The 27430-nt window shown below is 34.1% G+C and overlaps 1 protein-coding gene across 3 annotated transcripts in view; it reads left to right on the forward strand.

Moving 5' to 3' along the window:
• LOC150104883 (UPF0462 protein C4orf33 homolog) overlaps nt 1-22700 on the forward strand; it is a 150497-nt gene extending 127797 nt beyond the window's left edge. For all 3 annotated transcript variants that reach the window (XM_090395392.1, XM_090395391.1, XM_090395394.1), the window contains 2 exons: nt 10521-10624; nt 22566-22700. In XM_090395392.1, the coding sequence (XP_090251518.1) occupies nt 10521-10624; nt 22566-22579 (118 nt within the window). In that variant the 3' untranslated portion in view covers nt 22580-22700. The remainder of the gene's footprint in view (nt 1-10520; nt 10625-22565) is intronic.
• The last annotated feature ends 4730 nt before the right edge of the window (nt 22701-27430 follow it).

The raw sequence follows: 27430 nt of genomic DNA on the forward strand, positions 1-27430 counted from the left end.
TCACTATCAACAATAACATAGTCAATGAGACTTTTCTTATTTCTTGCCTCTTCTCTCCATGTGATTTGTGCACATTTTATGTTGGAACATGGTGTTAGTAATAACCAGTCCATGTCCTGAGCAGAAATATAAACAAGTATTTGCTATTATTATTAGCTTTGCTCTTTTCTCCAAATTTTCCCAAAATATTTTTGTATGTCTGACAATCATTTCCTACTCTGCTATTTAGATCCTCAACAAGTACCAACTTTTCCTTTTTCATTGTGTCAGTTGCTTTTTCTAAAGCATCAAAAAATTCCTCCACTTCTACCTTAGTAGAACTTTCTGTGGGACCATAGGCACAAATAAGTCTCATCCAATTCCACATTCTGATATTTGCCTACATCACTCTACTTGAGACTGACTGCCATTCAAGAAGATTAGCCTCATATTTTCTGTTGAATACTATGTCTACTCCTTCTTTTCCTTGATTGTCATTTCTTGAATATAACATTTTGTATTTATTGCTCAGAATGATCTCACCAGTTTTGTCTTTTTTGTTTTAGTTACCCCTATTATGTCGATCTGGTACTTATCTAATTCTTCAGCTAGCTGACGAATTAGATAAGTACCATTCAGATACATGCCATTCATCTATTCCAGTAGCTGACTTTTCGCTGTTCGCCCTGATTCCCTGGTGAAAACAACGGGGGTCTTGTTTAACCAGGCGACGCCTCAGCCAGCATGAAATTTTGTCATGTTGTACCATCATTTTCTATATTGGTTTAAGCCAATAAGAATACAATTTGGTCGGCTAAATCCCATATTGCCAGCCCATCGTCGTTCGTTCAGTATCCAGGTAGATACCCAACAGCCTGCAACATGAGAAGGTGAGAATTGGACATTGGGTCAGAAGCTCTGTCGGTTCTCTGCATTCCTTTAAAGGCTATGTGGAGGTCTCCTCTCAATTATATAGCTTTGACACTTAAGCACTCCCTCCTTGTTGCATTAAATATGATGATTTAGATGCTTTATGCTTAATAAATGAGTTAGAGTGTTTTAAAAATCGAGCACAAGTTTTATTTACGGATTTGGAAAATATGTATCAGTTTGAAATTTTGCAGGGCATTGTAAATTACAAATTATGTGAATCTTACCCTAACATAGTAATATTATTATGTTTAATACTTACTTTACCGGTAACAATTGCTTCAGGAGAACGGAGTTTTAGTAAATTAAAAATTATAATAAATTATTTAAGATCAAAAATGAGTCAGGAATGTCTGACCAATTTAAGTATTTTATCAATAGAATCTGAAGTGTTTTGTGAAGCAAATTTTGACAATGTAATTGATAATTTTGCTCAAATAAAAGTTCAGAAAATAAAATTATTGTAAAAATGTGTTATTGTATTGAAATAAAAAGTATAAAATATACTGGACAGATGGGCAAATTAATTGGGTTGTCAGTTTGATGCAGCAAAATGTGAAATCGTGAAGTTTGGGATACATCAATGAGAGGTAGCATACTCTGTTGGAGGAGCTGTACTGGAGGAAGTAGGGGAGACAGAAGATCTAGAAGGGGGTGATGATTGATAGAAACCTCAAATTCAGGGTACATATTCCATAGTTGGCGAAGGTAACCCAGAGGATTGCTGCAATACTGAGAAGGACGCTGACCTGCAGAGATAAAAGAGTTATCATTCCATTGTGTAAGACCCTGATCAGACCACACTTAGACTATTGTTCTCAAATCTGGTCCCCAAGATTTGAAGGGGATAAATTAACTGTGGAAAGGACAGAAATAAATAACAAAGATAGTTTCAGGATTATACAATGTTGGTTATGAGGATTAGCTGAGGGAATATGAACAGTAGAGTTTGGTAGATAGAAGAAGGAGAGGTGATATGATTGAGACTTTTAAACTGTTGAGTTTAAAGGGTTTTACAGGGTTGACACTGGGGAGTTCTTTCACTTGGGGGAACAGGGGGAAAGGAGCAAGGACAAGGGATACGAAAGGAAGCTGTGAGCAAAAGGGTGAGGAGTGGTTTCTTTGCATGGAGGGTGTTGAAAGTTTATTTTTCATTTGGTCAGACTATATTAAATTTAGTTTAATCCTTTATCCAAGTGTCTGCAAACAAAGTTTGCACATGAAAGTATCTTCAGGACTGGGGTAAAGTGGTACAACACCGGGCGACTCCTTTGCAAGGAGTCGCCTGGTGTTGTTCCACTTTCCACAGCTAACTCCTTTGGCAGCTCCTGTAGGAGGAGATGACCTTGCTAATGCTTCTGCCTTGGTATCTCCACTTGGGCCTGGCTCCCACTGAAGAGACCTCAATAAAGGTTGAAACTAGTCTGGGTAGTGCCCCCCCCCCCCCTTAATGCATAACATTATACATATCCGCAGGGAGATGTGTTTTGCATTATGGGCGATACTGAGATAGGAGTGCTGGTAGCTTGTCCCACCTTTGCATGGAGTCGCCGGGTGTTGTACCACTTTACCCCAGTCCTGACGATACTTTCAGACGCAAACTTTGTTTGCGCACACTTCGATAAAGGATTAAACTAAATTTAATATAAAATGAATGGAGGGTGGTTGAACCATGGAATACATTGCCTGATAAAGAGCATGAACAGTCAATGATTTCAAGGAGTAGTGGTATGATAGACTTTGTGTTTTCTAAGAAGGACCTCCGACGATGAATCTTTTGACTCCATGGAGCCTGAATCATAATATAAGTTAAAATTGGTTTGAACACTTGTGTACAGCTAAGTTAGTAAAATTGAACTTTTACGTACATTCTAATTTTACTAATTTTACTAATTCTAATTTTGCTAATAGAAAAATCTAAAAATTTTTCTTCGATGGTGACAGTTTTGTTGGTAATTTTCACATAACGTATTATCTCGCAAATTTGTTTATTTATGTGCAACATCTGGTGTACTGTCTACTATTATACTGTAATACTTTGCAGTTTTAACATCCCTTATAATATTATTTCTTAATTTGGTAACTAGTAAAATTAAAAATTAATTTTGAATTTGAGGACTTAGAGCAAGTTTTAAACTAGAATTGTAATTACTGATAAGATTATTAGATTAAGAAAAATTCCTTTTTTCGAATTTTCAACCCGATTATCATCATTCTCAATACTTCCTCTTAAAGGCAGATTGTTAGTCGCACAAAACATTAAACATTTTAAAATAATTCTAAGAATATGTCGCCATTTTTCTATTTCTTCAGATAATTGTTTTTCTAAATTGTTGTCAAGGCTGCCAGATTTACTTTTCAAATTTTTTTTCAAACATTTTCCAGGTGGTATAACTATTAATGTGATCTGTTGATGATTCATGCTTTGGAATTCATGGATTTAGTTGTTTCCATTTTGAAAATCCTAATTCTGGTTTACTAAATAAAGATGATGAATTTTTAGAAAATAGTAACATCCATTCATTATGAAATGAACGACCGTCTTCTGAAGTTGGATAAATGTTACAATTTTTATGTTCAGGGCCATGAAGTACAAGTAGCTTTCTAAAATTAGCAGAATTTACATTCCAAATGTGTAGGATCATTGAAATCCAAATTGTCTTCGACAAATTCTGTACATGTTACTGTTAGAACATTGGCTTGTGTGTTACTATAATTTGAATCTTTTTTGCTTGAAAGACAAGCAGATGTACTTTCGACTGTACTAACGCTAATATCATCCTCTTCTGGAATATCTTGCAATTTTTCTGTTTCTTCTTTGAACAAAACGCTAACAGATGCATCTTCATTTGTCTTAACTTCGGGACGTTCGTCGCCTGGACTGGCTTGCAAAGTTTCTGCTTCTTCATTTGATTTTTTAAACCATTGATTAAGTGCATTTGATTGTCTCCTTAGCTCTAATCGTTTCCTGTCTCGTTCTTTCTTGAAATCCCAACCTGACTTTCCTATGGAACATTTCGATATGGGTTGCCTAAAACTTTTAGGCTAAAAGATAGTTAAAAATAGAATGTACATAATTTAATTCTAATTCCTTTTTCTTCTAGATAAATTTATTCAGCTGACTTCTTACCATACCAGCTTTGCTAATTCTCTTGTCTATTTCCATATTTAATGTGCCATCTTCACTTTGAATTGTGCCTAAACAGCTGAAATGTTTTACTTGTTCTGTAGATTCTTCATTCAGGGCATGTTTGATGTTTTTAATGTTTCTGGCTATTTTCATTGTCTTTTTTCTTTTTATTGCTGATTTTTCCACCAAATTGATTACAATAGTTATTCATTTTAGTCAGGGAATCGTGCAGACTTGTGCTGGATTCATTTAGAAGTATAATGTCATCTGCATAAAGTCAAGAATTAGCATCGCCACTTTGGATATCAGGTGTAATACTATTTTCCTTCATAATGTGATTGATATTATTATCATTATTATTATTTCTTGACACCTCCAAGTAGTCCAAAGACTCATCAAAGAAAGGGCACCTACTCTACAACTCTGATCCACGTAATTCACCAGTTACATTGAACCGCCACTACCATCATCATCATCTATACCAATGCCATCTCTTGCCCACCACCACTAGTATTTTTTGTTTGTAAATTGCGTGTGTTCTCAAGGCCGATTTGTCTGTATGCGGGAATCCTGCAACCTCCGTACGAGAACAGTTAACTCACCTTCAATTGAAAAAACTCGTATTAAGTTCCTCCCATTATGACGCAAATCGAACTTAGGCCTTTTCTAATCGAAGGAAAAATTGTAATGTACTGCCGTTCTTCAAATTGCACTGCAGAGGTGCTGATATAATGAATAATGTAGTAATGTGCACCCTTGTCGCACTCCTAATTTAACATCAAACCATCTTCCTGTACACTTCCAATTCTAACTGATGACTTACAACTTAGATAGAGACTATATATTGCTTGATATAATGACCTATTTACACCATATAATGGTGTAAATAAGTCAAAAGTTCTTCAAAATAGCATTTTGAAGAACTTTCTTCTTGGCACCTTTCATAGAAACTTAAATACAAATCTGTTATAGTTCCAAGATTTCTCAACTATTTGTCTTAAAGTGAAAATCTGGTCGTCCTAACAACATCTGTTTGGCCTGAATCCAGCTTGTTCTTCACCAAGCATCTTTTCTACTATTTTTCTTTGCTGTTTCTCAAGTATACTTGCATAAATCTTACCAGGAACAGGCAGTGGGAAATACCTCTATAATTCTCACATTGACTTTTATTTCCCATTTTATACATGGATACTATAATAGCTCTACTCCAACCATCTGGAAACCCTCTGACCAGGCCTTCTGGATTATGCAGTGCAGCCACTGTAAATCTTTTATACCTCTATATTTGAGCATTTCTGGTCAAATATCATCTCCTCTAGCAGCCTTTCACATTTCAGGTTTTTGATGGCTTTTTCTACTTCAAGTATGGATATGTTTCTTGACTGCATTCCTTTTGAGTTCTACCATCATACTGATACTACTTGTTTCATTTAGCAATCTTTCAAAGTAATTACTGCAGACATCTAGAATATCTTTATCTTCAGTTTTCATATCACCTTTATCATCTCTGATTCCTTTTACACTTTCCTCCATTTCTGAGCTTTTTCAACAGCCTCCAGAATATTTGTCACCTTCTGAAAAACTGAAAGTGATTGCTCTTTAGTTTTGAGTAGGATAACTTTGATTCATTTAAAACTTTCTTTCACACTCTTCTTTTCAATATGAAATTCAATTTTTATCCTGCTCAAAACTAAAGAGCTTTCAGTTTCCAGTCCTCTGTATACTCTTGTGTCCTGAACCAGTGTGTAAATAATAACATAGTCAATGAGATTTTTTTTGTCTTGCATCTTCTTTTCATGTGAATGTGTGTGCATTTTTATGTTTTAACATGGTGTTAGTAATAACTAGTATATGTCCTGAACAGAAATCCAATATTTACTATTATTATTAGCTTTGCTCTTTGCTCCAAATTTTTCAAAAACATTTCTATATGTCTGGTAATCATTTCCTATTCTACTGTTTAGATCTCCAACAAGAAACCAACTTTTTTCATTGTGTCATCTCCCTTCTCTAATGTCTCAAAAAATTCCTCCATTTCTTCCTTAGTAGAATCTTCTGTGGGAACACTGACACAAATAAGTCACATTGTCCAGTTCCCCATTCTGAAATAGATCCACATCATTCTACTTGATATTGCCTGTTATTCAAGATGATTATCCTCATATTTAGTGTTGAACACTATAGCTATTCCTTCTTTTCCCTGGTTGTTATTGCCTGAATATAACATTTTGTATTTGTTGCTTAGAAAGAGCTCACCTGTTTTTGTTCTTCTTTGTTTCAGTCACACCTCTTATATAGATCTGGTACTTATCCAGTTCTTCTGCTAGTTCAATTTCTTTCTCATTGATGCCTCTTACATTGATAGTACCAATCTTGACCTCTGCTGATGTTGAGTTGGGATGTGTTCCAGGATTTGTTCCAGTGACTGACTTTGCACTGTTATCCCTGGTTCCCTGACAAAAACAACATGGGACTTGTTGAACACCAGGCGACACCCTAGCTGGAATGAAATTCTGTCGTATTGTACAATGATTCTGCATTGTGGTTTAAGCCAATAAGAATGCAATTTGCTAATCTCAGGTGATGCTGACTTAAATAGAATCGGAGAGGAAAGGTAAGCAAAACAGGTGTTTGATGCCAAGGAACAAAAAAAAAGACCCTGAGGAAGATCATTATCTAAATGGATTGATGCAGTTAGAAGTGGCTTAGATGATCAAATTATAAGATTTAACAGTATCAGAGTCCTAACAGAAAATTGACCAATTTGAGGAAGATTGTCAAAAAGAAGTCTTTAATAATGACTAAATTACAAGTTTGCGTGCACGTGTTAAGAGAAATTTAATATTTGCACATGGAATATCTATATGTGTTATACATAGATAAATAACACATATAGATATTCTATATGTATATGGTGTTATAGAATATCCATTTTGCCAATCTAGAAAAGAACAAAGACAAGCACACTTGCTTAATTCTAAAGTCTTAGTTCATTGTTAAGCAGTGGCGGCTCGTGACTTGAAATCATGGGGGTGCTGCAACTTTCGAAATATACATACACACTGTAAGTAGAGTGTATACATGTTTGGATAAAATATCAAAATTATTGTAAAAATTGAAAAAATATTCTTTATTATCGATAAAATTATACAGTTTGGTATAATTAGAAATTATTTAAAAATAAAATATGCTCTTCCTGTTTTGTTTCATGAAAAAATATTGTTTATTATCGATAACATTATACAGTTTAGTATAATTCCAAATTACTTAAAAATAAAATCCATTCCTTTAATTACAATTAAAGGAATGGATTTTATTTTTTTGCGATTTTTGGACATCACAATTAAATCCTTTGATTGTGATGTCCAAATATTTAAAGAGACGGAGTAAACACGATAAGCATTACAAACACTCTACTACTGACGCAAACTGCATATAAACAACAGTGTTACTGCGCGATGGACAGTGCTGCATTACGCTAATAGCTCGCATCTCACTATGACATGCATATGCTTGCGCACATTGCAATATGACACTGTGGTAAACACAGTGCTGCTAGCGGCCTTCGCCCTCCTAAGTGCTACAAGATGTATTTTTATTATTTTTTATACAAAATAAGAGAATTGTATAGGATTGTTGATGATAAAATTAAATATTACAAGCAAATATAAATAAATTAATAAATATATTTATATATCGAGAAAAATTGGGGGTGCTGCAGTTCCGCAGTGCCTATGCACAAGCCGCCTCTGTTGTTAAGTAATAATATAAAATATTAAATTAAAAAAACTTGTTGAAAAATGAGAAAATAGACATATTAATCAGAAATAAAAATCAATTACAATAACAGATGTTACTGTAATTATTTTTTATTTCTATTGCTGGACTGGCTACAGAAGAAATACGAATGCATTTGAGAATGACAATTTTAGTTTCTTAAAAACTGAAATCATGAATTGAATTTAAAGTGAATATTGAATGAAAAAAGGAAAGATGGATAAATGGTTATACAGTAAACCCTCGATTTAACAGACATAGGGGCTAAGGGGTGTCCATTAAATCGAAAGTCTGTTAAATTGCGGATTTTTTAAAATAAAAATATTGTAACATTATACTGCAATTTTATCAATATTAGCACTGTAATAACAAAAAAAAAATTGTTTTACACACAATTTTCACACTTTTTAGATAAGTTAATGTGAAGTTAATGTTCAGTGTTGGTGCACTTGGTTTAGGTAATCCTGCTTTGAAAAAACTATCAAGTTTTTTTTGAACTTTTGAATTCTGCTGTTTTTTTATAATTAACTCCCTAAAATTATGAAAATGTGTATAATAAAAATGCTGCAGAAAGTCACGCCATGCGATAAAAGAACCAATTACAGTGCGATTGGTGTGATCACATCCTAATCATTTGCCAAACATGTTTTATGAGCAGTGACTCATTTATGTCGGCTAAATTACTGCAGTGTTTTTCCAACACATGATGGCCTATTTGCCAAAATTTGTTAAAAATAACAGGAAATTAATAACAAAAAATAACCTGTTAATTTAATCATAAGTAAATCTTGGTTAAAAGCATTTTAAAATTAACAGGGTGTTAATTTTCATATGTGACATAAGGACTGAAAATTTTGTCCATTAAATCGAGGGCTTACTGTATATGTAAATTAAACATGAATGTGTGCTCTATATATATGCACACATTGTGTCAGTCAGATTTTGAACACAGTTCAAAAATCTGACTGACACAATAACATGTGAATAATACTTTATTATTACATGACACCTCCAAGGAATCCAAAGACTCATCAAGGGAGGGCACCCACTCCACAACTCACTGTCTCCACCACTTAATCCACCAACTACAGCGAACCGCAACTACCATCATCTACACCAGCGTTTCCCAAACTATGTTCCATGGAAAGCGAATAATAAGTGTTCCGTGAAAAATCAAAATTAATATGAACATGGAAAGGTTTAAATGCTGCAATAAGTTCAAACATGTTTGAAAATCAGGTGCTCCTCACTTTGCATGTGTATTGTGCTATTAAGGCCAGCACACGCTGGCCTTGACACCTCCAAGTGCTAGTGAAGTATGTAGGTATCTATTCTAGGAAACGTGCGGTCACAAGCAAGGTCAATGCGATGTACTGCTGCCCGGCATGACTGCTGTCACATTTTTGTGATGTGATACAGTCTGCTGTGTCAATGGTGTGCACTTAGCTTTACATTAAATACGAGACTGATGATACTCAATTCTAACCAAGGTATTCCATTAAAATTTCATGATTTGTGAAGTGTTCTGTCACAGGAAAAGTTTGAGAAACCATGATCTACACCAAGGCCATCTAATGGCCACCACCATCACTAGTATTTTCACAGACAATCACAAACATCCATACCCACAGTGGAATTTGAACCTGCAGCCTTTTGGCTGGAGAGTGGATATGCTAACCACTCAGTCAACAAGGTCAGCAAGCCTATCTTTTCAATATAGCATATCAAATTTGGATGTCATGCAATAATCCCTCTAATTATTGCATGACATTTTTTTTTTTTATAGCTGTGCAGTCCTACTCTGAGCAGATAATTTTTACACAACTTGATGACTGGACAGCACTTTAAAAAGTCACCTTTGTACAGGGCTTTGAGTCTATCACATCTTACTTAAGGTTTCTGCCACTAGATGACTAGTAAAGCAATCACTCCAGCCAATCATCACTTTCCTGTAATAGGAAATAGGAAGGCCACTTATTTCATTCCTTGACAGCCACCAAGATCACATGACCTAACTTGACTAATCCAAAGGCAGTTGATAAACTACTTTGAATAGGTAGTTCATCAGGAAAGGAAAGCAAAAATACATGCAAATAGTGACCAGCAGTTTTTTTTAAAAGAAAATTTCAGCTGCATGGAAACAATTCCATGTGCCTGGGAGCATCTCGGTCAGTGCACAGCTGTGTATTCACATAGCTTGCATTGATGTTTTATCATACAAATCATTGTTTACTTCCGTATTCAGTGTTATTTCACATTGAACACAGAATGTAAAACAGATATTAACATTATCAAGAATGTGAAAATAGTATAAAATAGAGAAAGAAAGAAATAACTTAAAAAGCAGCTTAAAATAAAATCACCATGTATTAGCTAGACTAGGTTGTCATTGGAAAAATGATAAAAAGCAAGTACGAGAGGTATTGTTAGTGATTTTATGATGGTGTAACATCATCATCTAGTATGATGTCAGTGATCTGTGATATAAAGATGTCATATAGAGATATATATATATATAAAAATGATATATATATATAAGAGATGTTCTCAGTGAATGAAGTGTAATATCTACATGCTATTATGTCATTTTGGAGGACATTTTATGCATAATACATTCAGGTTTATGAACTACACACACACACACACACACACACACACAGTGTTTGTCTTTGTGTGTAATTTTTTGTTTTTTTCCTTGTTTTAGCCATAGGTTAGAATACTTTAGATACATAGAATTTCACAAGATACTTGAGGGAAACCAGAATGCCCCACTTTCTGATCTTTGGAAGCAAGCCATCAAAGAGTCTGGTGAGTCAGTATTACGTATTGATGACAAGTACTTAAAAAATAACAATAATAAATTTTAAAAATCATATTTTTAATATTTGTCAGTTATTTTCAAAATTAAAGATTTTGTATTTTCGTTAAACTTATTAAATATGAATATAAATGATTTTTTTTCTTTTTCCATTTTTCAAATAAATTTTTGTCAATCTTTCACCAAAACATCAAGAACAATAGTACACATTAACCTTTTTTTATATATACCAAGCCAGGATGATTAAAGGAGAGGATGGTACTGTTCTGTATGAGGAAATGGATGTGTTAGATGGAAAGAGTATTTTGAGAAATTAATGAATGAAATAAATGGGGATATACAAAAGGATTGAGGAACTGAAAAAAAAAAAAAACTGCTTTATTAGTTTATTATTATTACTTTTATTATTACGTGACACCTCCAAGGAGTCCAAAGACTCATCAAGGGAGGGCACCTACTCTAAAACTCTGTCTCCATCACTTCATCCACCAACTATGCTAAGTAGTCAGCAGATGAAGTCATCATCATCTACACCAATGCCACTACTGACCACCACCACCACTAGCATTTTCACAGACAATCACAAACATTCATGTCCACGGCAGGATTCACACCTGCAGCCTTTTTGCTGAAGAGCAGATACACTAACCACTCGGCCAACCAGGGTAAAAATATCGTTGTCCGCTACATTTTGAAATATCTCCAGCTTTGTCAAGTTTGTTGTCATTTCCTAATTTTGTCACATCTTGTACTAAAAAGAGCCAAATATTAATCAAAAATAAAAATTTTATATTACCATCATTATTTGTGAAAATTATTATGTTATTATTCCTTTTCAAATAGGCATTCAAATTTAATTACCAAAAAACATGGTTACAGTAGGGGATGCTGTTATGAGTGTAGTATATATGTTAGATGGATTGGTGATCAGCTCTCTGAACGATACCAGCAAGTTGTACATGATGGAGCAGTGTCTTAAACAAGGAGGGTAACCAGTGGCGTGTCCAGGGTTTAGACACACCACTTAATATATCAGGTAAACTGACTGGGAATCTTCAGTTTACCTGATACCAGATTACCTTCAGGACTTTTAACTGGACAAAAAAGTGAAATAGTAGTTTCAATATTAATAAGTGCATCTGGAGTGAGAAATATAAGGCTGTATACTATATTGATGGTGTTGTACTGCAACAAGTTAATGAGATTCGCGATTCAGGAGTGATGGCTGACAGTAAACTGAAGTGTAGATGGCATATTGCAAGTGTTGCAAAGACTGCACATCATAGTGCTGCTATGATAAGAAGTATTCTAACATGTAGGAATAAGAAGGTGGTTATGTCACTATATAAAGCAATGGTCAGACCACACTTTGACTACCTGGTTTTCAATGTGATGTGAAAACATTGGAGAGGATCAAGATTCTGGAATGCTGGCTATGGAGAGGTTGAAGAAATGTGGATTGCAGAGTTTGATGGATAAGAGGAAAAGAGGTGATATGAGAGAGAGAGACATCTAAGTTAGTGAAGGGATTTTATTATATTAATTCAGATGGGATTGTATAAAAAGTAGAAGGCAAGAAGGAAGAACCAGAGCCATCTCTAGAAGTTACATAAGAGTGTGGTGAAGAAGAGTGTAAGGAGTAGATTTTTTACATGAAGAACGCTCAGTGAATGGATTACAGTATTACATATATTGGATTACAATATATTCCAGTAATGCATTACTGAAATATGTCGCTAATGCAGGGAGTGTTAGACATTTCACTGGCTCTCTGACATGCCAGTTTTGCTTATTCTGTTACTTATTTCTATATTTAATTTACCATTCTCACTAAAAATTGAGGGATGCTTAAGGGTTCTAGTTCTCACCCAGTTTAGCATTCCTTTTTGTACGCTTATTCAGGAGAATGAGTGTACATAAATATTTCTTAAATGTAAGTTAAAGATGATATGATGCTCTCAGGCTTCTGTCATTATGTTGAAATTCTTGATGATTTCAACATAATGGCATATGGAGACCATATAAAACTCTGAGATTAAAAAAAAATCTACCATTAAAGATGACAAAATACATTTACTGTATTCAGCTAAGTGTAATGGAATCAACTGTTGAGTATAGTTTAACAATGGATGCATAATGGTATATGCACTTAGCAGGAATTATCACATTGAAAAACAAAATGTACAGAATCTCACATGTGCGTAACCAGTGGCGTAGCTAGAGCTTTTGTCGCCTGGGGCAGTTCCTGAGTTTGCTGCCCGTCTCAATGCACGCCAAAAATACTACTTTTTGAAGTCAAAACGACATATAGGGGAAATAAATTAAAACACTATGTTTATGTTTATTTTAGTTGTCAGTATAGTTGTTAAAAACTAACTATTAATTAAGTAATAAAAATTACTAAGTTAATATAAATAAAAGAATCATCTAAAAATAAAATTGTGTCTCACATGAAAAGTACTGCCCAGGGAGGCCTATCCCATTCTGCCCCCCCCCCAGGTACGCCACTGTGCATAATTAAAGTCTGCATGTGTGAGATTTTTGATGGATGATGACTAGACATGATATTGTCATGTCTAGACAGTCAGCACAAGAGATTAGAGAAGTGTACGAGTTATTTTATTGTCACATAAACAGACAACAGAATAGAGTGGGAATTGTGCTTAATCGAGAAACTTAAAGGAAATGTGTGCGAGACGTGAATGGAATATCAGATAGAATAATTGTGGTGTATATAGACCTTGGTGGTGAAATTCTTACTTTAGTGAGCGTATATGCACCCCTCAAGCTGACTGTGAAGAAGATGAAATGGAAAATTTTTGTAGAGACTTAGAATGCATAATAAGTAGATTCTTTAGAATCTACTTATTATGGAATAATAAGTAGTAAGGAATAATAAATAAGTAAGGAATGTATCTTTGTGTGTGTGGGGTGACCTTAATGGTCATGTTGGTGAAAGTAGGGAGACAATACAAGGAGGATATGGAGTTGGTGAAAGGAACAACAACAAAGATGATAGGATTGCTGATTTTGCAGTAGCAGGGGAATCTTGCTATATTGAACACCTACAGCAAACCATCAAACCACAGGTACACATGGGGGTTAGGGAGGCACTCTCAGGTGGACTATATACTCTGTAAAAGAGAATATATATGAAGGAGATAAATGATTATAAAGTAATACCAAAAGAGATAGTGGCAGAGCAGCACAGGCTTCTACTCAGCCAAGTGAAAATAAAAGGGGTAAAATGGAAGCAAGCAAAAGGGATCATCAAAACAAGATGGTGAAAGCTGGGAAAAAATAATCTTGGAGAAGAGTTCATAAAAAAAAATTTTTTAAAAAGGTATAAGCAATAATTGTTGAAAATGAACCAATGGAAAATGGGAAAACAAAATGGAAAATGTCCATGGTATTGGGAAAGAGATGTTGGGCCAGACAACAGGAAATATTAAGGTGAACAAAGGAACATGGTGGTGGTGGTGGAGTGACAAGGTTAAAAAAGTGTATTAGGGAAAAGAAAATGGCCAAGCAGAAGTAGGACAGAGTAGGTGATGAGAATAGCAGAATAGAGTATAGAGAACCAAAGAAAAAGGCAAGGAGAACAGTACTAAGAACTAAAGCTGAAGCCAATGCTAACCTGTATGAAAGTCTGGATAATGAAGATGTCAAAAAGGCTCTCAGGATAGCCAGACAAATGGAGTGATATATACATATACCAAGATAGACATATACCAAGCCAGGATGATTAAGGGAGATGATGGTACTGTTCTGTCTGAAGAAATGGACATGTTAGATAGATGGAAAGAATGTTTTGAGAAATTAATGAATGAAATTAATATGAATATACAAAAGGATGGAGGAGATCTGGTCATGGGGCCATTTTTTTTTTTTTAACAGTTTATTCACATCACGTATACAAGATATACATATTATACTATTCAACTTGTATAATTCAATGTACAATATTTCACAATACAATTCAATGTACATTACAGTATTATAGAATAAAATTCAAGTATTACTATCATATTCTGTTGGCACTAACACTTATTTTTGGCTATTATTTTATTATAGTTAATAAAAAGTTTTCTCATATGCAAGTAGAGTATACTATATTTCGAATGGTTTTGTAGTTTATAATAAGTTACTGGTTTTAGTGATAATGTAAGTTAGTTTATGTATTTATGTGTAACCAAGGACCATAGCCATACTGGTTACTAGAGAAGTAATTAGCTCGAAAACAGTCACTGAGGTCAATTCCTAACATAACAAGAATGGCCTGGAGGAAGTGCTGAGAAAGATGAAAAATGGGAAGGCAGTTAGACCTGATAACATCCTCTGTAAAAGTTTAGGTGAATTGGGCATGACCCTATTAATGGATGCCTTTAACAGAATCATTGAAACTAAGAAGATGCCAAAGGAATGGAGAGAGTATACTGGTTCTTATGTATAAGAACAAAGGTGATATCTAGTCCTGTAACAACTACAGAGGAAATAAACTCATGAGTCATACTATGAAGGTATGGGGAAGGGTAATTGAGAGGAGATTGCGAGACTTGATGTCAATTATCAAAAAGCATTTTGGGTTTATGCTTGGTAGGGGAACAATTGATGCTATCTTTGCCCTAAGACAGTTCATAGAAAGACACCAGGAGAGTAATAGAACTTTCCTGGTCTTCACTGATTTGGAAAAGGCCTTTGATAGAGTTCCAAGAAAAGAGATAGGGAGAAGCATGATGAAGAAAATGATTCAAGAAAAGTATGTATATCTTCTACAAGACATGTATGATGGTAGCAAAACAAAGATGATATGCGAGTCATTTCCAGTAAAAGTCGGGGTTCATCAATGGTCAACTTTGACCAACTTGTTTGTTATGCTTCAGGATATGTTGACAGAGACAGTAAGAACTGAATCACCCTAGATGATGATGTGGTGATTTGCACAAAGTCTGAACAGGAAGCAGAAGAAAAGACTTGAACAATGGAGTAAAGCTTTGGAAGACAGTGGGTTGAAGATCAGTAGAAATAAGACATAGTACATGCATTGTAGTGAAGCAGCAGGAAGTATATCATTGCAGGGCACAACATGCATGCCCAAGTGTGTAGGTTCACATATCTGGAATCATGTGTCCAAAGTGATGGATACCTGGACTCATAACTCAATAGTAGGATCCAGTCAGGGTGGATAAACTGGGAAAAGGTTTCAAGTATCTTTTGTGATACAGGAGTGTCTTGCAAGTTAAAAGTAAAGAGCTATAAAATGGTAGTAAAACCTGACAGATGACCAAGAGATGGGAGAAGAGAATGGATGTATCTGAATTGAGAATGCTGAGAGACCAGACTTGCAAGTAGTATAACAAGATTGGACAAGATTAAAAACTCACTCAAAGGTTAGGAAATCAAGGCTGAGCTGAGAAAGGTCATGCTATGTGGGAAGGAGAGTGCCAGAGATGAAGCCACTAGCAAAGGAAATAAGGGGAGACCTAAACAACAATGGCTGGAATACTTGAAAGGGAGACCTGGAACTACAGGAGAAAATGGCCTAAAATTTCACATAGAGAGACCTCAGATATGATGCATATTATGTTTTTGTGTGTGATAATTCCTGCTAAGTGCATATGCCATCCATTGGTGGCATGTAAGAATTTGTAGTGGTGGGGCTACAATAATACCAGCCCAAACTGCACGCACATCACGTGCTACCCCCACTACGTTATTCCCACTAGGTAGCTGTTTAGTGAAGTCTGCATTGAATGCAGCTCCAGCATTGAGTATACTAGCCCTAGCCTGCATAGCACATTGACTATTGCAAAATACAACTATTGCTACAAAATGAATAATATTAAATACTATCGAGCAGTATTGTATTACAAACAAGAAAGTAATGGTTTTCAGATAAATATATAAAAAATTTAAGAATGGCAATAATAAAACAAGAACTTTCATTTTATAGTAGAGGGGCTGCAACCCTTATGGACAAGCTGCCATTGGTGCCATCATGCATCCATTGTTAAACCATTTTCATGATTGATTCCATTATAATTAGCTAGTATATAGTAAAATAGCACTTGTTGTCTTACTTATATTTATTATTATTATTATTTTCCTGAACTCCTCGGAGTCGCAAGACTCATTGTGAGAGGTCAACACAAAGTCTATCATACCACTTCTTAAACTCATCCACCGTCTGTGCACCCTCTTAGGCAATGCATTTTATGCACTTACTACTCTCCATGCAAAAAATTTACTTCTTACCTTTTTACTCACCACTTCCTTTTGCAACTTCCAGAGATGGCTTCTTGAGCTTGCTTCTTCCCCTCGTTCTACCATATGAAAAATCTCTTCATTGTTAACATGATAATGATCCTTCAACAGCTTAATGTCTCGATCATAATCCCCCCCCCCCAACTTTGTTTGTTCTTTATCCACCAAATGCTGCAGTCTGCATGCCCTCAGTCCATTCCCATAATCAACATTGTACAGTCCTGATATTATTTTTGTTATCCATCTCTGCACTCTCTCCAAGGTTATTTCATCCCCTTCAAATCCAAAATTTGAAAACCTTACATTTAGTTTCATTAAAATGACATTCCAATTCATTTTCCAACTTATTCAAATCTTCTTGAAGAACCAAAACATCAGCACTATTACTAATTACTCTCCCAAGCTTCACATCATCTGCAAACAACTGAACATCTCTATAGTCCTGTGACAATATCATTGACATAAAGATTGAAGTAATGGCCCCTGTACTAAACCTTGCAGAACTCCACTTGTAACCTTCCTACTCCCTGATACTGTTTCCCCCCATATACAACTCTCTGATATCTATCAGAGAGCCAGTCACAATGCAATCCTAGTATCCCAGCCCATATGTGGTAACTTAAAAATCATGTGGCACCCTATCAGATGCCTTTGAAACAAACATTTAACAAACTCTTCTGCAGAAGTGTACAAAAAGGTATACAAAAACTACAATTTTTGAACTTGCGAAGTTCACGAATTGTACCTCACAATTAGTTTTTTATTCTTTTAGCTCAGAATGTTATGTGATCCATATAACTAGAACTCAAGAACTTTTTACATAGTTAAAGATGGAAGAATAACGAGATATAGATGGATTGATACGGTTCAATCTGCCTTAGACGATAGAAATATAAGATCTGATAATGTTGGAGTCTTGACAAGTAACAGACTGATTTGGAGGAAAATTGTAGATAGTAAATTAATAATAATGTAATTTTTTGTTCGCCAAGATTGTTCTCGACAAGCGCAGTTTGTTCGCCAAGATGGTCGCTGACCTTCGATAGAAGATAGCACAATAAGAAGAAGTGATTTTTTTCATGTAGTACTATCATATCCTGTACACCCCTTGAGGGTACATGGCAGGAATTTGATGATGATGACGAATATTAAAAAAGCATGAAAGCATAAAAATTATAAAAGAAGAGAAGATGCAGCTTATACATACCATATGAATTGAAACAGAAAGTGTTAGAAACAGATAACATTCTAAAAGAGTTGCTGAACAAGCTGGATGAGCACATTTTGAAAATTAACAAACTTACAATGGGGAGAAAGTCTGAAGCTAATTTTATAGTATCAGTTTTCCTTGCAATCCTAAAATTAAATGAGAATCTGACTAGAAAAAAAATGATAAATCCATTGATCTGATTAGCCTTCACTAGTTATGAAGATACCTCAAGTGCAAACTTTGTTTGCTTAAGTAAAGGATTAAAACAAGAATATAATTTCTTGTCTAGTATAATTTACTTTGTAACCAAGCAGAAAACGTTTTCACAACTATCTCTGATCAAGAATATTTTAATAATATGGTGATACAGCATTTTTCTAATTTATATGGAAATACGTGACTTTTGCATTGATTTAACCTCGGTATCTTTCTGAGTCTAGCTCCCACTGACACCTCAGTAAAGGTCTAAACCAGTCTGGATAGTGACTGCTCTTATAATGTACATCAATATACATGTTCAAGAGAAAGTGTGCTTTGCATTATGGATACTGAAGCAATTGATGGGAAATCAACAGTCCTTATATACAAGTAGATTAGTCATGAACCATGAACTTTGCTTATGCCTCAGTAAAGGATCATCATCATGCATATCAAGGATTTAGGCCTAGCATGGCCTGTTCCGGCTTTAGAAGTCATCGTTTAAAAGGACGTCCTGTTTTCTTTTTCCTAATGGCTTGTGCTTTAAGGCTTGTTTTGGTACTCAGTAAAGGATCAAACAAGAATATAATTTCTTATCTAGTTTCATTTACTTTAAAAATTAACCTGAATTAATTTTCTTTGGCAATGTGGAATTTTTGATTTAATATTGATAATTGTAAAGCATTTTATAATTATTGACATCAGATCATTACTTAGCTAGTGATATTATTATTATTACGTGACATCTCCAGGGAATCCAAAGACTTATCGAGGGAGAGCATCTACTCTACAACTCTGTCTCCACCACTCAATCCGCCAACTACATCTAACTGCAACTACACCAACGCTATCTACCTCCCAACACCACCACTAGTATTTCCACAGACAATCACAAACATCCATGCTCGCGTCGGGATTCGAACCCACAGCCTTTTGACTAGAGAGCAGACATGCTAACCACTCGACTAACCAGGCCGGCTGTATATACCAAGTGTATTGCAAATTAATTATTTCTAAATATAACAAATAGAATTAGGATTATATTTATACAAGGCAACAAAAAATGAATCTTCACAATATTTTGCTAATGATAAATATATTAGCAGAATCTCATAGGCACAGTGCTATGAGATTCTGATAACTATGAGAGTTAAAAGTTCACTATGGCGAGCTGGTCATTATAACCAACTGTTTTTTCTGGTCACCACAAGTTCGTTGCAGTAAGAATTACCTAAATTAGTGTCAATTACTAACACATATAATTGTGTAAATTTATCACTAAAAGAACGACAGAATCGGCACAGATGGCCATGGAAAATAGATATATATCACTTTTTTTTTCCCCCAGAATATCTATTTTTTTATTATTTGCTGGTATATTTATACTAAAATAATTTTCATAATTTCTCTATAATGTTATTCTGTTATTCTATAATGTAATAAGTAATGGTGCAAATGCATTTAGAACAGAAACGTTTTGTTCATTCTATACAAGTAGTTTGTTGTTATTCTCAGTATTATAGTAGCATAAAACATTAGTAGATAGTACCTCTATAGTACACTTACTTTGAGAAAGGCTAGGATGCACGAAACATAAGGGTTTCATCTGAAGGTGAATTAGTTCAGTTTATACAAAGTTGGGGAAGGTTTTCCTCTCCTGAAAACTTTGAATTTTGGTCTTGCAAAACAAACTGGTGAGATAACATATGCATTGACAAATTAGTAAGCTATTGAGATAGAATTAACAGTTCATTTCCATATTACTAAAATTAGGTTTATAAAAAGCTAAAATTACTTGACTGTTACAGGATTGGACCTAATATAGAGGAAGAGGAAGCCCTTTCCGACCAAAGGGCTTCGTCTATACCGACTGAGCTATGGAGGCTCTTTATAATAATATGATCTGTCTCCTAATTTTATAAAAATATCTGCCAGTGTGAGACAGAACATATTAAAGATGTCCTATAAAAGATATCTTTGCTGACATTGTATGCTTTGTTTTTCAGGCCAAATATTACAGCTCTCATTATACAACCCTAAATATCTTGCCACCTTTATTTATACTGCACAAGTACTGGATAGAGTTGTTACTCAAAAATAACTGAATAATAGCAAAATTTAAATTTATAACCATTTTCTATAACCCTGTTATGGTTCATGGAATGATTATATAAAATTCACCTTGTAAACTGTGAATCTCTTTACATCCACCTCAAATAACATAAGAAACACATTTGCTACCATTTCACAACATCAGTATATACACCCATACATACTGAGGTTTGGGGAGTACACTCATAGATTGTTTATTAGACTCACAACAATGGTAGCAAATGTGTTTCTTATGCTATTTGAGGTGGATGTAAAGAGATTCACAGTTTATGCTACCATTGTTGTGAAAGTCTAATAAACAATCTATAAGTGTACTCCTCAAACCTCAGTATATGGTTGTATGTACTGATGCCCTTTTTCTTTTGTCCACAACTCTTCCCACTGATAACTGATTATTAGTACTTGTATACCATGACAAATTGTGCTCTGAAGATGCTAGTTAGAAATTCAATGAAACAGCAGCTAATCCTCTGTGTTGTTGGAACACTAAATTAGCTGTATACAAGACAGTGTTCAAACCAGTTTAACTAATGGATCTGAGAGTTGGGTCAGAAGTAAAACACTTGACCAAAGACTAGAGACTGCAAATATGAGAGTCCTGAGAAAGATTAGAGAGGTGAACAGATGGCATCAATGGCAATATCATATTAAAAACGAGGATATTAGGAAAGAACTTGACATTGTCAGTATTAATGAATGCGTTAGCAGAGCTAATCTCAGGTGATATGGTCACTTAAACAGAATGGGCGAGGAAAGATTAGCAAAACAAGTGTTCTCTGCCAGGTTGGCAGGAAAACGACCCAGAGGAAGACCAAGAAATAGGTGGATTGATACAGTACAAAGTGCCTTAGATGATAGAAATATAAGATCTGGTAATATTGGAGTCTTGACAAGTAACAGACTGATTTGGAGGAAAATTGTAGATAGGAAGTTATTAATGATGTAAATTTTTCATGTAGTACTATCATATCCTGTACACCCATTGAGGGTACAAATCAGGAATTTGATGATGATGTGTTGTGAATTATATATACTGCAAAACTTCAGATGAATAAACTGACATCACCTAAACTTATCTACATGTTTGAACATAACCTTAATGCCTTGGTATATTTATAAATAACAATACCATTTAAATAAGATACTTTGTTGATGCAAACAACTTAATAACTGTAAAATCTGAATAGCAAAATTCAAGGATACCCTACTATTTGAGTAAGGAATACACTCAAAACAATGGACAATGAAAAAGAACCTAGAAATAATGCTGAATGCATTATTTCTAGATTCACTCTGGCTTCATTATTTCTAGATTCACTTCTGGCTTCATTATTTCTAGATTCACTTCTGGCTTCATTATTGTGCCACTGTTCAAAATTTCACTTTGTGAAATTTTCAACAGTGGCACAATAATGAAGCCAGGAGTGCAAATGGAATTCATTCATTAATTGTCAGTAATTTAGCACATGTGCACACACGTGTGTGTATGTGTGTGCACATGTGCACACACATACACACTCAAAAAAGATGATTTTGTAGTATGAATCTTATGAAAAAGACAAAGAGGAGACTTCATCGAAGTTTGTAAAGCGATTTAAGAGTGAATAAGTTGAATTATTGTAATATTTTTACATTTTCCCAAGAATTGCATACTAGGGGACATAGTTTTGAAGTAATATGATATTACTCTCATTTAGGTAACATATTCTTTTAATGAAAGTAGGCAATTATTGGAATGAGTTTTCAGAAAGTATTATAGCAGTAAATACCTTAAACAAATTCAAGGAAGTCTTAGACAATTATTTGGAGAGCACTAATTTGGTATAACTCTTGTGGTTTATGCTTAGGTGCAGAACTGTTTTTTGTTTTATTTTTAATATAATATTTTTATTGTTAATGATTCATTTATTTACTTTGGCACTATTCTTTTATCGTGAATGTTTATATATGATCATTAAGGGAGTTTTTATTCTTGAGGATTTTGTTTGGCTTCGACACAGGCGTGGTTATTATTGTGTTAATTAATAACATTTATAAGCTTTGCTTCCTTCTATTGAATTTAATAGTATTATTAATTAACACATTTGAGACTAATTATTATAAAATTAGATGTCAATAATAATTGTTTTTTATTTTTTCCTTTCCAGAAAATGATGCTTAAGCCAGTTCCTATTGTGCAGTAGTATTTTAAAAAGAAGAGAAAACATCGTTGTGATTGACTTTGGCACCATTATTTACATGTATATAGATAATTAAACAAGCATGTGGGTTGATGGTTTTTTATTTCCTCAGAAAATTATAGCTATTTTTATATCAAAATATTTTCTCCAAGTGTAAGCAAACAAAGTTTGCACCTGAAGTATCTTCAGAACTGAGATAACTTGGTAAATGTGGACTGAGCTCTCATCACTCATAGTCTTAATGTCTCCCATAATGCAAAGCACATTTCCTTGCAGACATGTATAATGCTATGCATTAAGGGAAACTGGTCTACTCAGGCCAGTTTCGACCTTTATTGAAGTCTCATTAGTGGGAGCCAGACCCAGAGGTGGTGATACTAAGGTGGAAGCAATGGAGAAGTCATATTTACCTATACGAGTTTCCAAAAGGTGTCTCCTTATTATTAGACCTCAATAAAGGTCTAAACTGGTCTAGGTAGTGGCTCTTTCCTTAATGCATAGCATTATACATGTCCACAAGGAGATGTGCTTTGCATTATGGGAGATACTAAGACTAGGAGTGATGAGAGCTTGGTCCACTTTACCAGGAGTTGCCTCAGTGCTGAAGATACTTCAGATTTGCTTACACTTGGATAAAGGATTAAACTAAATTTATTATAGTCTAACCAAGTGGAAAAAAAACTTCCAACAAAATATTTTCCTAGTCAAAGTATATATATATATATATATATATATATATATATATATATATATATATATATGTGTGTGTGTGTGTGTGTAATCATAGACTTATACTCGGTTGTTGAGATACATTTTTAAAAAATAGATTTAATGACTTAAACCGAGATAACTTATAAAGTTTTAATGAGAATAATACAACTAGTTTCAGCTTATAACAGCCTTTATCAGGTATTCATTAAAGGAAGAGTATAGTAAAAAACATTGAAGCATCTGAAAAACTGGGAATTACAGGTAAAAATTGCAACACATAATCGAAACAAAAAATGTATTTTTTCAAGTTGTTCCAACTGGCGCGCTATTGTTTATTGCATGTGTGCATGCAGGCTCTCGTGAACACCAATATTGAATAACTGCAGTATGGCTATCTGGGATGTTATAACTTAAATTGCTGTTTAAGTATTCAGGATGATTTCCCTGGATTCTACAATTTTTCTTTCGAACTCATCACCACAGCGAAAAATATTTTCTGATTTATCCCAGCAAAAAAGTGACTTTGGAGATTATCATTAGGATTGTTTGAAAAAAAGAATATGACTGGATAACACAGTTGCATGTGATCTTTTATTGGAAATGTCTCTCTTATGCTCCTCTATACGTTGTTCAATAGATTTGGTTTGTCCAAAATAAAAAATTTAGCGAAACTTCTCTGTATTGAATCGAATTTCATTATCAATAATGCTAAACTTCCAACAGATATTTCTCCTGCTGAAAGACAAGCCCTAAAAAAAACTTAAAAAGAATAATAACATTGTTATTTTACCTGCAATCCCACGATTGACCTCAACTCTGAGGATTATCACAGCAAACTTTAATTATTTGAAGACAACATGACTTATTCAATTCTTCAGGAAGATCCTACAAGAGAATTACAAAACCGTACAAACAACTTGTTAAAGACTACGAGTGAACTTGCTCATAATGTTCGCCTTTCTTTAAGCTCTCTACATCCTCTTATACCATGCATATATGGAGTTCCCAAGATACATAAGGAAAACACCCCTCTTTGCCCAATCGTGGAAGGAATTGATTCACCTACTTACAATCTTTCAAAATATCTAGCAAAGCAACTCAAGTGTTTCTCCAATAAATCCTTATTGTTCATAAAAAACACCACAGATTTTGTTTCTCATATCAAAGATATTTCCATTAATGAAAATGACATTTTAGCAAATTTTGACATTATCTCTTTATTTACTAATGTTCCTACAGACGAGGTACTTACATTACTAAAGGAAAAATTATCAAAAAAAATGTTTGCTTTATTAAAACATTGCATTCATTCTGGTTACTTTAGATATCGGGATTCCATTTACCAACAAAAACAAGGCCTGGCAATGAGCAACCCATTGTCCCCCAGTTCTAGCTAACATTTTCCTAGAAGATTTTGAAAGAAAGCTATATCTTCCTTCTCATTTAAACCTAAACTTTGGAAACGTTATGTTGATGATATTTTCATTATATGGAATCACAATCGCACATCTCTCATGGATTTTCTTCGTCATCTTAACAATCAACATCCTGATATAAAATTTACTGCTGATCTATAACAAAATAACTCCTTACCATTCCTGGATGTAATGATTACACGATGCTCTAAAAGATTAAAAATCTCTATATACAGAAAGCTTACTCATACCAATAGATATTTACATAGTCACTCTCATCATTTCCCACCACAGAAGCTTGGAACTATATCTACATTAGGACACAGAGCACGCTCTCTTTTGAATGAACCAGATGAACTCCAAAAAGAAATAAATCGCCTCTCTCTTATCTTTAAACAAAATGGATACTCTGAAAAAAAGATTAAGAAATTTCTTCTGGATCCTCCTAGGCAATGCAACCACAGAAACTATTAATTTTAAAGGTAGCATCTCCATCCCATACATTAGCACTGTCTCTAACAAATTGGCTAAGGTCTTCAAAAAATACAACATCAGGACGTTCTTCACCACACTTCCAAAAATCCGTTCTCTTATCAGCCATCCAAAACCTATTCATCACAACCTAAAATATTCAGGTGTGTATAAATTATGGCGCGATTGCAATATCCCTTATTTTGGATAAACCAACAAATCTATTGAACAACGTATAGAAGAGCATAAGAGAGACATCTCTTACAAAAGATCTCATGCAACTGCGTTATCCAGTCATGTTCTTTTTTCAAATAATCCTAATGATGATCAACAAAGCCACTCCGTTTGCTGGGATAAATCAGAAAATATTTTTTGTTGTGGGAATGAGTTCGAAAGAAAAATAGTAGAATCCAGGGAAATCATCCTGAATCCTGAACACTTAAACAGCAATTTAAGTTATAGCATCCCAGATAACCATACTTCAGTTATTCAATATTGGTGTTCATGAGAGCCTGCACACACACACGCAATAAACAATAGCGCGCCAGTTAGAACACTTCAAAAAATACGTTTTTTACTATACTCTTCCTTTAATGAATACCTGATGAAGGCTGTTATAAGCTGAAACTAGTTGCATTATTCTCATTAAAACTTTATAAGTTATCTCAGTTTAAGTCATTAAATCTATTTTTTTAAAAAAATATATATATATATGTGTGTGTGTGTGTGTGTGTGTGCGTTGTTAAATGATATTTTATTCATTTAGATTAATTCCTTAACCACATGTAAAAGAAAATAAAGTAATTTTACATAGCTTTGCTTTTTTTTTGCTTCCTCAGAGTGGAAATCTGAACAGTAAGTTATGTCCTCAGTTCTACAGTAACATTCTAGGCAGAAGAGTCATAAATAATAAAAAAAAAAGACAAAAAAAAAAAAAAGAGAACCAATTACAAATGTAATTATAAAGAATTCATTAGCAAGAGCAAGATAAAATTATAAGGATATTAGGTAGCTGAGCTTTTATTAATAAGGCCGAAAAGACTGAAAAATTTAAACCTAATTATACAAAGCGAAATGAAAAATTATCACTTTGCAAGTAAGAATAACACGTGCCAGAATGTACTTTTGAGGTTATTATAACTAATATATAGATAACACACCTAAACCTGTATTTTCAGTTACAAGTGTTAATTTGTCTCCAACACTCAAGGGATAAACACATCACCTCTGCTTTTATTACACCGTTAGTGTGTTGTCATCAGATTTTTTTGCCTGCCTCAGAAGGCATCAACCACACTCCTAAGGTTTACAGAAGGATGGTAGCATAGTAAAGTATGGAAGTCAAATTTAAAAAAAAAAAAGGTGCACAAATTAGGTAAAAGATACAAAGGAAAAATTAAAACCTGATATTCACAGTAAATTCCAAGGAATATCAAAACGCATTCGTTTGCATCATGACAATGCTCGTTCGTTCAGTGCATCCATTGAAATAAGTAAGGAATTTGAATTTAAAATTTTTTTCACTCACTCAATAGTCTGGATACCAGTCTATATGATTATTGCTTTTTTGGTTCTCTGAAAAAAAAATGTATTTTACACATGATAATATTAAAGATATATCTAAAAAAATGTTTTTGGAGAGCATTAGCATGATTTTAGAGAGATCGTTTTTCAAGTATTTGCTATATAATAAAAAATAAATTGCCTTTGAAAATTAAATCCTATTATTTAAGTCCCATACGGAGGTGGCAGCATTTTTATTTCATGAAATAGGCAAACCAGCCAGGAGAACACATGCAATTTCTACACATAATATATTGGCTTCATAACCTTAGTTGCCTCAACCATAAATCCAAACAAATAAATCTGTTATCAAAAAAAAATTATATTGGCTACTGTGACAATCTTTTATAGTTAATATATGCCATTTTGGTATTCTGAGTATTTACATCTCATGAGTCACGTTGAAGATGCCAGCAAGCAGTTTCATCACTAGTATCATAGCTAAATGATACTAGTACTATTAATGCAATGGAATTAACAAAAAAATTAACAGTAACAAGTGGCAATCAGAGCTAAGAAATCTTATGCTTGGGATGATTGGAAAAAAAATCTCATAACACTCTGAAATAATGTGCGGTATATGAAAAAGTAAAAATTGCCTGGATGATCTTTGGCGCATTCTGCTAGCTCATTTTGAGGTTGTTGCTCAAATAGTTTTTGTACAGATGAAGA

Source organism: Typopeltis vanoorti, chromosome 7, assembly GCF_054136105.1.
Source record: "Typopeltis vanoorti isolate ZY-2024b chromosome 7, IOZ_Tvanoo_1.0, whole genome shotgun sequence".
Classification (NCBI taxonomy): Eukaryota; Metazoa; Arthropoda; class Arachnida; order Uropygi; family Thelyphonidae; genus Typopeltis; species Typopeltis vanoorti.